At 47.1% G+C, this 15,000-nt stretch overlaps 1 protein-coding gene across 4 annotated transcripts in view; it reads right to left on the bottom strand.

Moving 5' to 3' along the window:
• Positions 1 to 15,000, bottom strand: part of srgap2 (SLIT-ROBO Rho GTPase activating protein 2) — a 142,605-nt gene that overhangs the window by 29,245 nt on the left and 98,360 nt on the right. For all 4 annotated transcript variants that reach the window (XM_076268758.1, XM_076268759.1, XM_076268756.1 and 1 more), the window contains 5 exons: positions 10,090 to 10,305; positions 8,285 to 8,413; positions 7,182 to 7,403; positions 1,979 to 2,080; positions 1,077 to 1,274 (listed from right to left, as the gene is read on the bottom strand). In XM_076268758.1, coding sequence (XP_076124873.1) covers positions 1,077 to 1,274; positions 1,979 to 2,080; positions 7,182 to 7,403; positions 8,285 to 8,413; positions 10,090 to 10,305 — 867 coding nt within the window. The remainder of the gene's footprint in view (positions 1 to 1,076; positions 1,275 to 1,978; positions 2,081 to 7,181; positions 7,404 to 8,284; positions 8,414 to 10,089; positions 10,306 to 15,000) is intronic.

Genomic DNA, 15,000 nt, shown 5'->3' with positions numbered 1-15,000 from the left:
CTCCTCTCATCCCCTCTTCTTCCCTCTCTACTCCTTCCCTCTCCTCTACTCTCCACTCCTCCTCTCTTCTCCTCTCAGCACTCTGTAATGCAGCAGACCCTCCATGGAAATATCAGCCTTGAGCAACACACACACACACACACACACACACACACACACACACACACACACACACACACACACACACACACACACACACACACACACACACACACACACACACACACACACACACACACACACACACACACACACACACACACACACACACACACACACACACACACACACACACACACACACACACACACACACACACACACACACACACAGTAGGCCTGACGCTCCTCCATGGAAATATCAGCACATTGATCTGAGGGGAGCGGTGGAACTAACAACCGTTTGGAGGCACGCAGCGGAATCTAATAAGCACTCTGCAATCATCACCTGTTAGGGCCCGCTACTGTACCACAAACACACACACACACATACTGGGTATTTCATCATAGGAAATACAAATGTAAATAGGCACTATACAAATTGAAACAACTGCATCTCAACACACACACACACACACACACACACACACACACACACACACACACACACACACACACAGACACACACACACACAAAAACACACAGACTCTGGGTCGTTTATCCCAGGAAATACAAATGCAAATAGACAATGTGCAAATTGAAACAAATGCCTTTCATTAGACAAAAACACACAGCATTGCACACAGAAAACACACACACCTACAGAACATTTCAGTGTGTTCAGCCGCTAAATACTGACAGGCATTTCAGACACCCCAGCACATATCCACAACAACACACACACACACACACACAAACACAGACAATCCTACCATGAAGTAGAACTGTTCAGTCTCCTGTTGGTTGGCTCATCTCTAGGCCAGGCTGAGCTTGTTCATGTACACACACACACACACACACACACTGACCGTGAAGTAGAACTGTTCAGTCTCCTGTTGGCACATCTCTTGGCCAGGCTGGGCTTGCTCATGTAAACACACACACACACACACACACACACACACACACACACTGACCATGAAATAGAACTGTTCAGTCTCCTGTTGGTTGGCACGTCTCTTGGCCAGGCTGGGCTTGCTCATGTAAGACTCGGAGAAGTTGGACTTGACCGACTCCATAGAGTTGCTGTGGTGGAAGCAGTCGGTCACATCAAAGTCCTCGACAGTCACCATGTCCTGGATGGTCTGCAGGGTTGCCTCCATGGTCTTCTTCACCTGCACACACACACACACACACACACACACACACACACAGTCCATAAAGGGTACACACAAACAGCCATACAGAATAAACACAGATGGTCCATAGTTAGCTTTATAAATACAGTCAGTACACACTACACTAAATGAGGAATTTCACTTTCATATTTCCAGATACAGCTCAAATATACACCCTAGTCTTCTTTGAGAATACATAAAGTGTGAAATTATGCAGCATACGTATGCATAACACATACATATATGTTTGTGTGTGTGTATGAGTGTGTGTGTGTATGAGTATGTGTGTGTGTGTGTGTGTGTATGAGCATGTGTGTGTGTGTGTGTGTGTGTGTGTGTGTATATGATTGTGTGTGAGTGTGTGTGTGTATGTGTGTGTGTGTGTGTGTGTATGAGCATGTGTGTGTGTGTGTATGATTGTGTGTGTATGATTGTGTGTGTGTGTGTGTGTGTGTGTGTATAAGCGTGTGTGTAAGTGTGTGTGAATGGGTGTGTGTATAAGTGTGTGTGTGTGTGTGTGTGTGTGTGTGTGTGTGTGTGTGTGTATGATTGTGTGTGTGTGAATATGAATATGTGTGTGAATGAGTGTGTGTGTGTGTGTGTATGATTGTGTGTGTATGAGTATGTGTGTGTGTGTATGTGTGTGTGTGAATATGAATATGTGTGTGTGTGTGTGTGTGTGTGTGTGTGTGTGTGTTGACCTCCTCGTTCTCGATGCGCAGTGTGGACAGGCGAGACTGAAGCTGCTGACATCTCTGCAACAACTCCACCTGCACAGGCTGCTGAGCACAGAGCTGATCCATCTGAGAGAGAGAGAGAGAGAGAGAGAGAGGGGGAGAGAGAGAGAGAGAGAGAGAGAGAGAGAGAGAGGGAGAGAGAAAGAGAGAGGGGTTTAATATCCCTCTATTGAACCATAATTTAGATCAACGATCTAAAAAGGCCCAACTTCACCCATAGCACCCATCGTGTACACACACACACACACACACACACACACACACACACACACACACACACACACACACACACACAAGCAGGGAAACACAGCATTACCGCTATTCAGTGTTGGGCAAGTTACTGAAAATGAGTAATTAGTTACAGTTACTAGTTACTTCTTTTAAAAGTAATTCAATTACGTTACCAATTACTGTATATCAAATGTAATTAGTTACTAGAAAAAGTAACTTTTGAGTTACTTTTAAGTCTGCTTTTAAAATGTCAATATGAACAGTAGCCTACTGAACAGTCCCACACACAATAAACCTAATTTTTGGACCTATTTATTGTAGTTTCAACGGGCCTTCAAATCAATAGCCTTGTGCATGAGTTCTCAAACTTTTTCCGACCACAAAACATTCTACAATGCATGAAGGCCTCCCTGACCTTGTTTTGCGCCACCCTCACCATCTAGGTGGTTTGATAGATATGTACAGTACACTGCCTACTGCTTGCCTACTACTTGCCTTCTGCAATATAGTAATAAGTTATTATTATCATTATTATTGCAATCCTTCTGTAGGCTACATGGAATTCGTTCAATGGGATGTAATGTGAAACAATGTTAAATTGCCTATTTTCAAAGCAGTTATTGTCTGCTCACACACACATAACCTTAGGTTATCCTCATCCTGCAACACAGTTGTATTATATAGCATTTTAAGCACCACCAGTTTGGGAAAAGCCTGCGCTGCACAAGTGCTGACCTACCGAAATAAGTTCTAATGCATCCGAGAGTTTGGGATTGTCTCGCACTATGCAGAAGGTTACTCTTCAGCTGATAAGGTGTTCCAGAGAGAAGTTGCATGTTCCGTCGCAGACAAATGAATCCATAACACCATGGACGTCAATTCCGATGTAAACATATCCTACTGTGCAAATAACTCAAGTCGCTGTTACGTACTTTTTGGAGGTTTCTTTATCTGGTAAGTGAAATCTGCATTTTCCTCTCGAGTTAAACGTGTGCTTGCTTGTGCATATATAGGCTACCGTAGCCTATTGGTGTTGTGGCGTGGCTATGTTGTAAGAATGAGAAATTGATATAACGAGGCTTTTGCGCAATAGGCGAAAAAGAGCGGAGATAAACAACAATGCGCTTTTACTGTAGTGGAGCTTACGATATGGAAACGAAAGGGAAAAGGCTTTTAAGATGCCCATTTAAATTGTAGCCTAATGCACTCTTGTGTGTTTTAGCATAAATCCGAAATAAGGAGGAATGTGAGGAGGCTCCTATTAACTGTAAAGAATGCATCTGCAATCTAAACATGAAACAGAAACAGAAACAATCGCTGGAAACACAGCCAAGGTCGGGAGAGACAAAGCAGCAAATGTGCATCTTGTCTGCAGTCGTTCATTCAAGATCAACAGAGTAACGCAAGTAACGAACTCTTTGAAATTTCAGTAATTGTAATTGCGTTACTGGATTTACAAAAATACTTCGTTACATGCTCGTTACCACTAAAATTAGTGGAATTAAAGTAACGCGTTACTTTGTAACGCATTACTCCCAACACTGCCGCTATTATCATCAATAGCTGAATGTGCCGATGTTAGCTCAGCTACAGCTCTCTCTCTCTCTCTCTCTCTCAGACACACACAAACTCTATCAAACCCACACATCTCACACACACACACACACACACACACGCAGAGCTACCACTATGCTCATCCACACATCACACACACACACGCGCAGAGCTACCACTATGCTCATCCACACACACACACACACAGAGCTACCACTATGCTCATCCACACACACACACACACGCAGAGCTACCACTATGCTCATCCACACATCACACACACACACACACACGCAGAGCTACCACTATGCTCATCCACACATCTCACACACACACACACACGCAGAGCTACCACTATGCTCATCCACACACACACACACACACACACACACACACGCAGAGCTACCACTATGCTCATCCACACATCACACACACACACACACACACACGCAGAGCTACCACTATGCTCATCCACACACACACACACACACACGCAGAGCTACCACTATGCTCATCCACACATCACACACACACACACACACACACGCAGAGCTACCACTATGCTCATCCACACACACACACACACACACACGCAGAGCTACCACTATGCTCATCCACACACACACCACACACACACACACACACACACACAGAGCTACCACTATGCTCATCCACACATCACACACACACACACGCGCAGAGCTACCACTATGCTCATCCACACATCTCACACACACACACACACGCGCAGAGCTACCACTATGCTCATCCACACATCACACACACACACACACGCAGAGCTACCACTATGCTCACCCACACATCTCACACACACACACACACACGCAGAGCTACCACTATGCTCATCCACACACCACACACACACACACACACACGCAGAGCTACCACTATGCTCATCCACACATCACACACACACACACACACGCGCAGAGCTACCACTATGCTCATCCACACATCTCACACACACACACACACGCGCAGAGCTACCACTATGCTCATCCACACAACACATCACACACACACACACACACACACACACGCAGAGCTACCACTATGCTCATCCACACACCAATAAGGGCCATTTCCATGCAACTAAAATGTCGTTCTTCAGTGATGTCATTGGCACTTAATCCAGTGAATTTACTGAATATATATCAATTCTATGAATTTACAAGTTTTGCACTGAATTCTGTTCTTATTTTAAGTTCTTATTTAGTTTTTTGAACCTTAAAATAATGTTTCCAAAATCTTTTCAGTGGTTCATCAACTCATAACAGGGTGAACGGCACTTTCTGCATTCGCTTCGCGGCCCTCTATCGGCTATTACCGCACTATGTAAGTTTGCCAGATCGGGTAGCGGATCTGTAGTTCGATGGAATGAGACATAAGAAACTACAAATTTGACTTGCATCTGATGTGTGTAATACATCGTACTTTCATAAAATCATGCAACTTATTCTACCTTGTCTGTGGACATTGTTATTTGCAAAGCTGGTGCTGGATAAACAAATAGTGCGTGCGACAGAGGAAAAGTTCTTTGGTGTTGCTTTAACTGCCACGACAGCCTGATTGACCCTAAGTCATTGTGTGGTTTGCGTGTGAAAAGATGACATAAATGCACCCTGTATTCTCTGTGTGTGTGTGTGTGTGTGTGTGTGTGTGTGTTTTAACCAGCACAATGGGTGTGCAACGTGGACACTGCTCCCACCCTGTATTCTGTGTGTGTGTGTGTGTGTGTGTGTGTGTGTGTTTTAACCAGCACAATGGGTGTGCAACGTGGACACTGCTCCCACCCTGTATTCTCTGTATGTGTGTGTGTGTGTGTTTTAACCAGCACAATGGGTGTGCAACGTGGACACTGCTCCAACCCTGTATTCTCTGTGTGTGTGTGTGTGTGTGTGTGTGTGTGTGTGTGTGCAACGTGGACACTGCTCCCACTCCACAAAAACAACCTGCTGTCTGAGCACTCAGCCGAGCAGGAAAAGTACAAGCTGATGCTCGCCAAGCCAACACACAGCATCACACTGCTGGTGTATGTGTGTGTGTGTGTGTGTGTATGTGCATGTGTGCATAAATACATATGCACGTGTGTGTGTGTGTGTGTGTGTGTGTGTGTGCATGAACGTGTGTGTGTGTGTGTGTGTGTGTGTGTGTGTGTGAGAGTGTGTGATGTATTGGGCATAGTCTCGCACACACTGCTCTGGCAGTAACAGCGGCTTTTGTTACTGTGGTCGACCGAGTTTGTTGTTTTTCTCACACACACACACACACGGTGCTGAGAGCGTAGAGGGCTCCAGATGCGGTGCGTCTGCTGAGAGGGAGGCAATGAGGCGAACAGACACAGGAATGTTGCAGTGCTTCAACAGGCCCTCTGCAGCCAGATACACACTCACACACACACGTTCATGCACACACACACACACACACACACACACACACACACACACACACACACACACACACACACACACACACACACACACACACACGTTCATGCACACACACACACGTGCATATGTATTTATGCACACATGCACATACACACACACACATGCACACACACACACACACCACACACACACACAAGCGGCCAAGGCATCTACACATGTAGAGCGATAAGGATATACTCAAGTGTTTCCCATAGAATTGAATTCTATTTGTGGTGGTAGGTTTGCTGAATTAACTTGAATGCAACAGTTTTTAACAAATTAGCGCAGCGTGGTTATGATGCTAATCAGATTTAAGCACAATGTAGTACAACCAGGAAAATCATTGTGTGGTGGTCAATGTTGATATTGTGGTGGGCCGCCACAAATAAGTCAATGTATGGGAAACACTGGACTCAGACACACCCTGACCCCATTCACACCTGAGCAGAAATATCCGATCTTGGCTGAATGTTACCCTTAATCCGCATGCGAGATCTGATATGTCTGCCCACATTCATAGGTGGTCAAGAGCGCGTTTGTTCGGACAGCACTTGTAATGTGGAAAGCATCCGGGGCCCCATTTAAAGTGGTCTGCTCATATTAGGCTAAAGCTAAAGTTTAAAACACACTAAAAACCTTCATATCAAATGAATATGCGCAACAGCAACACTATTGGATACGTTACAGCCTAATGGTGTGTAGGCTACTAATGAAATCGCTCATGCGGGTCGCATTCAACTTCTCTACACACACACACACACACACACACACACACACACACACACAGACACATTAAAATTCCCAGGGTCAAACATAGGCATGGTTATAACCACAAAACCACACTGACAAGTAGAGATTAAGCTGGTGTAAGAACAGTAGGCACTGTCCACACACACGCACACACACACACACACACACACACACACACTCACCGTGTCCCCCATGTGGGACTGGAAGTCGAAGCGCATGGGAGGGCAGAAGACGTTGTTGTAGGTCTCCATGAGCCGCTGCTTGTCTGCGTGGGCCTCCAGGTTGTCCGCTGCACTCTCGATGCTCTCCAGCCCGCCGTGCTTGGACGACTCCACGTTGAACTCGGCCGACAGGTAGGTCCGAATGGCCCGGTTCAGACTAGCGTGGTAGCCCAGGTCACAGCACTGGAGGATGGGGGGGGCAGCATAATGTAAGTCCAATGTGTGTGTGCGTGTGTGTGTGTGTTCGTATGTGAGTGCTGTGAATGTAGTATGAATGTAGCTGTGAAGAGGCAGCTGTTGGTCGACTCTAGCTGCACCAGACACTCTATCTGTATGTGTGTGTGTGTGTGTGTGTGTGTGTGTATGTTTATTTGTGTGTGTGTGTGTGTGTGTGTTTGTAAAGTTACACCTATAAAGTCAGCAAGGTCATGGATGTAGTACTTGGAACTCATTCTGTGTGTGCATTTCTCTGCGTGTGTGTGTGTGTGTGTGTGCTCATGTCTATGAGGATGTAGTACTTGAATACACATGAACTCATTCTCTTGAACTCATTCACTATCTAAGTATAAGTATAAGTATATATACTCTTTTGATCCCGTGAGGGAAATTTGGTCTCTGCATTTATCCCAATCCGTGAATTAGTGAAACACACACAGCACACAGTAAACACACAGTGAGGTGAAGCACACACTAATCCCGGTGCAGTGAGCTGCCTGCATCAACAGCGGCGCTCGGGGAGCAGTGAGGGGTTAGGTGCCTTGCTCAAGGGCACTTCAGCCGTGCCTACTGGTCGGGGTTCGAACCGGCAACCCTCCGGTTACAGGTCCGAAGTGCTAACCAGTAGGCCACGGCTGCCCCATCTGCGCGCGCGCGCGTGTGTGTGTGTGTGTGTGTGTGTGTGTGTGTGTGTGTGTGTGTGTGTGTGTGTGTGTGTGTGTGTGTGTGTGTGTGTGTGTGTGTGTGTGTGTGTGTGTGTGTGTGTGTGTGTGTGTGTGTGTGTGTGTGTCTGTGTCTGTGTCTGTGTCTGTGTCTGTGTCTGTGTCTGTGTCTGTGTGTTAACTCACATCTATGAGGTCGGAGAGGTCGTGGATGTAGTACTTGAACACAGAGCCGTTGGTGGCTTCTAGCTGCAGCAGGTACTCATTCCGAGCCTTGATGGCTTTCAGCTTGTTTTCAGTGTATTTGGCTTGGCGCTGTAACATAGACAGAGAGAGAGAGAGAGAGAGAGAGAGAGAGAGAGAGAGAGAGAGAAAGAGAGAGTGATGAACGAGGGGTCTTGACTACCTCAGCCAAGCACAATGTACTTCTATAGTTTTGATGTTGGGAGGGGCCTGCCTCTACCACTCTCTCCCTATCTCCCTCTCTTTCCCTCTCTCCCTCTTTCCCTCTCCCTCTCCCACTCTCTCCCTCTCTCCCTCTTTCTCTCTCCCTCTCCCTCTCTCTCCCTCTCCCTCTCTTTCCCTCTCTCCCTCTTTCTCTCTCCCTCTCCCTCTCTCTCCCTCTCCCTCTCTCTCCCTCTCTTTCCCTCTCTCCCTCTTTCTCTCTCCCTCTCTCCCTCTTTCTCTCTCCCTCTCTCCCTCTTTCTCTCACCCTCTCCCTCTCCTCTCTGACTAGAGAAACATTCCTGCACCACTACAAAGCTACTCTCATTCCCCCTCTGTCACACACACACACATACACATGCACACACCACATTCCCTAATTCTCTGTCTGTCACTCACACTCAACACACACACACACACACACGCACACACACACACACACACACACACACACACACACACACACACACACACACACACACACACACACACACACACACACACACACACACAGAACACACACACACAGAACATAATATGCTAATGTTCATATAGAATATTTACATATTACACATGTAAACACAGACAGTCCAGGCACTGAGATCTGCACATTGTCCTGTAACATCTGAGCACAGACGGAGCGCTAGAGCTCGTGTGATGCCCTGGGTCAGGGTCAGGGTCAGGGGTCATGACCTTACATCCTGGCTGATGTGTGTTTGACAGTGGCGTCTGGTCCTGTGGGCGACACACACTCAAATGCCTGACCTCTGACTTTTCTGTGTCGTGTGTCTCTCAGAGCCTCGTGTGTGTGTGTGTGTGTGTGTGTGTGTGTGTGTGTGTGTGTGATTGGTTCTCAGAGCTCTTAAAGTACAGTAGCCACAGGGGGGGCAGTTTTAAAGCTCTTTATCTTTTCAAATGTGTGTGGCTGTGAGTGTAGGCATGTGTGTACATGTGCTTGGCCGTCAGACACAAGTACACAACACACATTCAAAAAGGGACTGGGCTATGGCCTGGAGAGGAGGACAGACTTAACTCTGACTACTATTTGAAAAGCGTGTAGTGCAGCTGAACAACACTTCAATTTCACTGATTGATTCAGCTACATGAACCTACACTAATCAACATACTCTAGAGTCCCAACATCATTTCACATCACTAATCAAGATACTCTAGAGTCCCAACATCATTTCACATCACTAATCAAGATACTCTAGAGTCCCAACATCATTTCACATCGCTAATCAAGATACTCTAGAGTCCCAACATCATTTCACATCGCTAATCAAGATACTCTAGAGTCCCAACATCATTTCACATCGCTAATCAAGATACTCTAGAGTCCCAACATCATTTCACATCACTAGTAACAGGCATAGTCCCTCCCTCCTTCTCATACAGTATCTTCCTATCTCATCCTTTCTCTCTCCATCTCTCCACCCCTCCATCCATCCCTTCCTCTCATATCTTCTCCTTCATCTCTCCCTCTCTCCCTGCAGCTGTACCTCTCCTTCATCCTTTCTCTCTCCATCCCTCCATCCCTGTCGTACCTTCTCCTTCATCTTCTCGATCTTCTTGACGGAGCTGCGTCGGACGTGCTTCTCCTCGATCTTGACGGTGGTGAGGGCGTCGGGCGAGCGTGGGCTCTGGCGATCCTCCTGCCGGACAGAGCGGCTCATCTGCTTCTCCTCCTGCTTCTCCGCGTCCTTCAGCTTGCTCTCCGCGTTCATGCTGTCCGTGTTGTACATGTGGTAGGTCTTCATCACCTGAGGACACACACACAGGGGACAGAGTGTGAGTGTACAGTAAGTGTGAGTGTGTGTGTGTGTGTGTGTGTGTGTGTGTGTGCGTGTGTGTGTGTGTGCGCACGCACGTATGAGGTTTATGTTGTCTGTGTTGTACATGTGGTAGGTCTTCATCACCTGAGGACACACCGTGTGAGTGTGTGTGTGTGTGTGTGTGTGTGTGCGTGCGTGCGTGCGTGCGTGCGTGCGTGCGTGCGTGCGTGCGTGCGTGTGTGTGCGCACGCACGTGTGAGGTTTATGTTGTCTGTGTTGTACATGTGGTAGGTCTTCATCACCTGAGGACACACCGTGTGAGTGTGTGTGTGTGTGTGTGTGTGTGTGTGTGTGTGTGTGTGTGTGTGTGTGTGTGTGTGTGTGTGTATGTAAGGGTTCACTCAAAACCACAGGAGGAGAAGTGTAAACTCCTTTTAAAAGCAGGTGTAATACAGCTTGCAGCTAAATGCATCAGTAGGAGAAACTTTCACAAACAACAGAACCAGCATTCAGAGCTCCAGTTCTGCTTCTTGGAAACATGTCGAAAGCAACTTTTACTTTTAGTGACCTTTTAATGTGTTACCTTGGTCATAGCCTAGAGCTGCACAAATCGTGTGTGTGACGGAGTGCCGTCACTACAGTTGGGTATCAGCTCTGACTGCCTAAACTTAGTAAATCTAATAAATAAACAAATAAACTAATAAATAAGCTTAGCAAATCCCATGTGCTGTAACTGCACTGTAACATGACAAGGCACAGCGTGCGCTTTCTGCAGAGAGAAAAAGTTAGTATTTACGCTGTCTTTGTACATCGGTCCCAGAGAAACAGACTGAGGGAAATTAGCACACACACACACACACACACACACACCACTGGCCTGATTCCCTCTTGAGAGGCATCCATTTCTCCTGTGGCGTGACATGACATGCCTTCTAAAACACTGATTTAACACACCCTTACCATAAGACTAGATATTATTAAATACACACACACACACACACACACACACACACACACACACACACACACACAGTGCAGCCATCAATCACTCGCTATCTCAACTCTGACTGGCTAAAGTGCTCCCGCTGGGCCAATTATGGGTGCTTACACCAGAGCTCCCTCCCCCCTGATGGGTCTAATATGTAATAGCAGTGAGTGCCGTGTCATCATTAATAGGAAACACTCTGAAACACTCCCACCACAGTATGGCTTCAGCACACACACACAGGCGCACACACACTAAGGCGCACACACACACAGGCACACACACACACAGGCGCTTACACACACACACACACACACACACAAACACACGCTTCGTTTGGCTGCAAGAAAACCATTAGGAGAGCAAGGTTTCCCCTGTGTAAGCCAGCCTCTATGGAGTTTAACACTGAATCAGTGTCATTAAGGACCCAGTTTCCCCTGTGTAAGCCAGCCTCTATGGAGTTTAACACTGAATCAGTGTCATTAAGGACCCAGTTTCCCCTGTGTAAGCCAGCCTCTATGGAGTTTAACACTGAATCAGTGTCATTAAGGACCCAGTTTCACCTGTGTAAGCCAGCCTCTATGGAGTTTAACACTGGATATTGAATCATTAGCAGACCCATGTTTCCTACATTAGAAACCATTTTCATAGGAAGCCCAGCTGTTCTACTAGTGGAACTTCTCTGGGTTTTTATACTGGAACCTGGTGTGGTTCTGCTAGTAAAAAGAACTTCTCTGGGTTTTTACACTGGAACCTGGTGCTGTTCTGCTAATGTAAGGAACTTCTCTGGGTTTTTACACTAGAACCTGGTGCGGTTCTGCTAATGTAAGGAACCTCTCTGGGTTTTTACACTGGAACCTGGTGCGGTTCTGCTAATGTAAGGAACCTCTCTGGGTTTTTACACTGGAACCTGGTGCGGTTCTGCTAATGTAAGGAACCTCTCTGGGTTTTTACACTGGAACCTGGTGCGGTTCTGCTAATGTAAGGAACCTCTCTGGGTTTTTACACTGGAACCTGGTGCGGTTATGCTAATGTAAGGAACCTCTCTGGGTCTGTGTCCTGGCTAGTGGCTAGTGGCTAGTGGAGGTTTTCAGGGGGGGGCGGAGTGGCTAGTGGAGGGGGGGGGGCGTGGTGGCTGTATCTGAGCACACGTCTTCAGGCCCAGCTGATCCTCCAGAGAGGCTGACAGAATCATGATGGGGAAAAACACACTTAAACACCCCAGAACCTCCAACCCCACTTTTCCATTCTCTCGTCTTTTCCTTCCCTGCTTGGCGCATACAGCGCAGATACACACACAAGTTTTCCTTCCCTGCTTGTGTATAAAGCCCATACAGACACACACACACATGCACATATGCAAGCATGCACTCACACACACACACACACACACACACACACACACACACACACACACACACACACACACACACACACATCTTTTCCTTCCCTGATGGAGTATACAGGCCAGATGTCCCCTGAGCAGCGCCAAGTCTATTTCCATCCAGCCTAACTGGTTAATTAGAGGAGCGCCCTGCTTTACGGGAGCACTGGAAACGGGTTACAGTTAACCCCACACACAGACACCCCCAGGAGCAGTTCCTTATCCGCCCAGAGGACCGCCGGCACTGAGCCAGATCAGAGCCGAGTCCAGGCCAGGCCCAAGCCGAACCCCGACCACCCGGCCGCTCTCTGGACCCGGGTCTGCTGAGCTCACAGAGAAGCACAAGAACACCTTTTACTTCCTCCAACAGAAACCAAACAAATGGCCTGATGATGCTTAATACACTCACGCCAACAATCAACCAGCTCCACACACACCCCACAGAGTCTCAGAGAGCAGGTGAGTCTCACACACACACACACACACTCTCTCTCTCTCACACACACACGCACACACACACACACACACACACACACACACACACACACTCACACTCTCTCTCTCTCTTACACACACACACACACACTTCACACTGGTGAGGCAGGCCCAAGAGTGACATGATGGAAGTGGAATGAGATGAGTGTTGGTTTTACTGAGAGACGGAGTGTGTGTGAGAGAGATTTACTGGGACCCACAGAGAGCTCAGAACGCAAGCAGCTATTTAGTGGCACGCGCCGCGCGCGCGTGTGTGTGTGTGTGTGTGCCACGTGTCAGTGTTTGCTCTATACCCCCATGATGTAGCTCTCTTACAGACAGAGTAATGACAAGGCCTTGCAGACCCTGAGCTGCTCCCACCACACACACACACACTCAGACACACACACACACATACACAAACACACACATACAAACACACACACACACAAACACACACCCACCTTATATTTCAAAGCTCCACCCAGACCTCAAGGGTCATCATCATGGCAGAAAATAGACAAACCTCCAGCAACAAACCTATTTTCACTCATTCTTCCTTAGTCTATCCATCCTTTCTTTCCTTCCCTCCACACACACACACACACACACACACATATACTTTTCCCTCCCTTTCATTCCGGGGTACAGCATTCTGAACTGTGCCAGACCAACTCACACACTCAATACATTAAACTAGCTGCCTCTCGTCTGCCTCACTCTTTTCTCTTCTCTTCTCTCTCTCTCTCTCTCTCTCTCTCTCTCCTTCTTCAGAGAAGTTAAGAGAGGTAAATGTGGTCTTCCTCTCCTCTCTCCTCCTCTCTCTCTCTCTCTCCTCTTCTCTCTTTCTCTGTCTACAGAGAGAGGTTAATGATGCCATGATGCAACCCAGAGCATCAGCAGCGTTGTGGGGTTAATTGCTTTCCCAGGAGGGAGGGGGGGGGGATTGTCAGTTGATGACTCTCCAGCCTGACTGAGATGTGTTGTGTGTGTGTGTGTTGTGTGTGTGTGTTTATTAATGTCTATGTAAATGTTTTGTGACATATGAGGCAGTCAAGTCACCTCTATTTAGGCTACCTGCACAAAACGCACACAAGCACGGTAACCCTTGCTTTTCTTGTTAGGAAAATAGTGGACGTGATGTCCTGACAGGTTGGAATTAGTGCACCCAGCACAAACACAATGATTAGCCATAATGACTTTCCAAAAAATCGACAAACTCTATCTGTCACCACTGCTCAGACTAGTATCTACACCCACAATGACAGCAGAGCACAAGAGCCAATTTAAGACGTTTAGCTTCTCCTACGTAATATGACGCGTTGTGGGCGGGAGAGGCATATTTAGGAGCCTGCTTAAAATGGGCAAACTTTCTTCTGGATTATTGTCCGTAGTTTTTGTAAAACATAGTAATTTGTATTATGCATTTTCAGACAAGATGAAGTATAAATTCAGTTTTGAAATCAACCTGCAAAATGTTCTTTAAGAACACAAGAGTGAATGCTGCAATACGTTGAAGAGCAACAGTCTGGAACACACACACACACACACACACACACATAGCACGGGGGCCCCTCAAGGCTGCGTGCTCAGTCCGCTGCTCTTCACCCTGCTGACGTATGACTGCACTGCAACCTACAGCAACAACCACATAGTGAAATTTGCTGACGACACAACTCTGGTGGGTCTCATCACCAATGGCGACGAGACTCAATACAGGTTGGAGGTCGACCTTCTGACCACGTGGTGCAGGGACAACAACCTCCTGCTGAATGTCAGCAAGACCAAGGAGATTGTTGTTGACTTCCGGAGAGGTCACACCCAACACCTGCCACTGACC

Source organism: Alosa pseudoharengus, unplaced genomic scaffold (genome assembly GCF_046254945.1).
Source record: "Alosa pseudoharengus isolate Yale_2024_CS ecotype anadromous, Long Island Sound unplaced genomic scaffold, YU_APseudo_1.1 YU_APseudo_1.1_scf_5, whole genome shotgun sequence".
Taxonomy (NCBI): domain Eukaryota; kingdom Metazoa; phylum Chordata; class Actinopteri; order Clupeiformes; family Clupeidae; genus Alosa; species Alosa pseudoharengus.
Note: the sequence above shows the minus strand (reverse complement) of the source record. Positions and strands in the feature narration are given on the sequence as shown.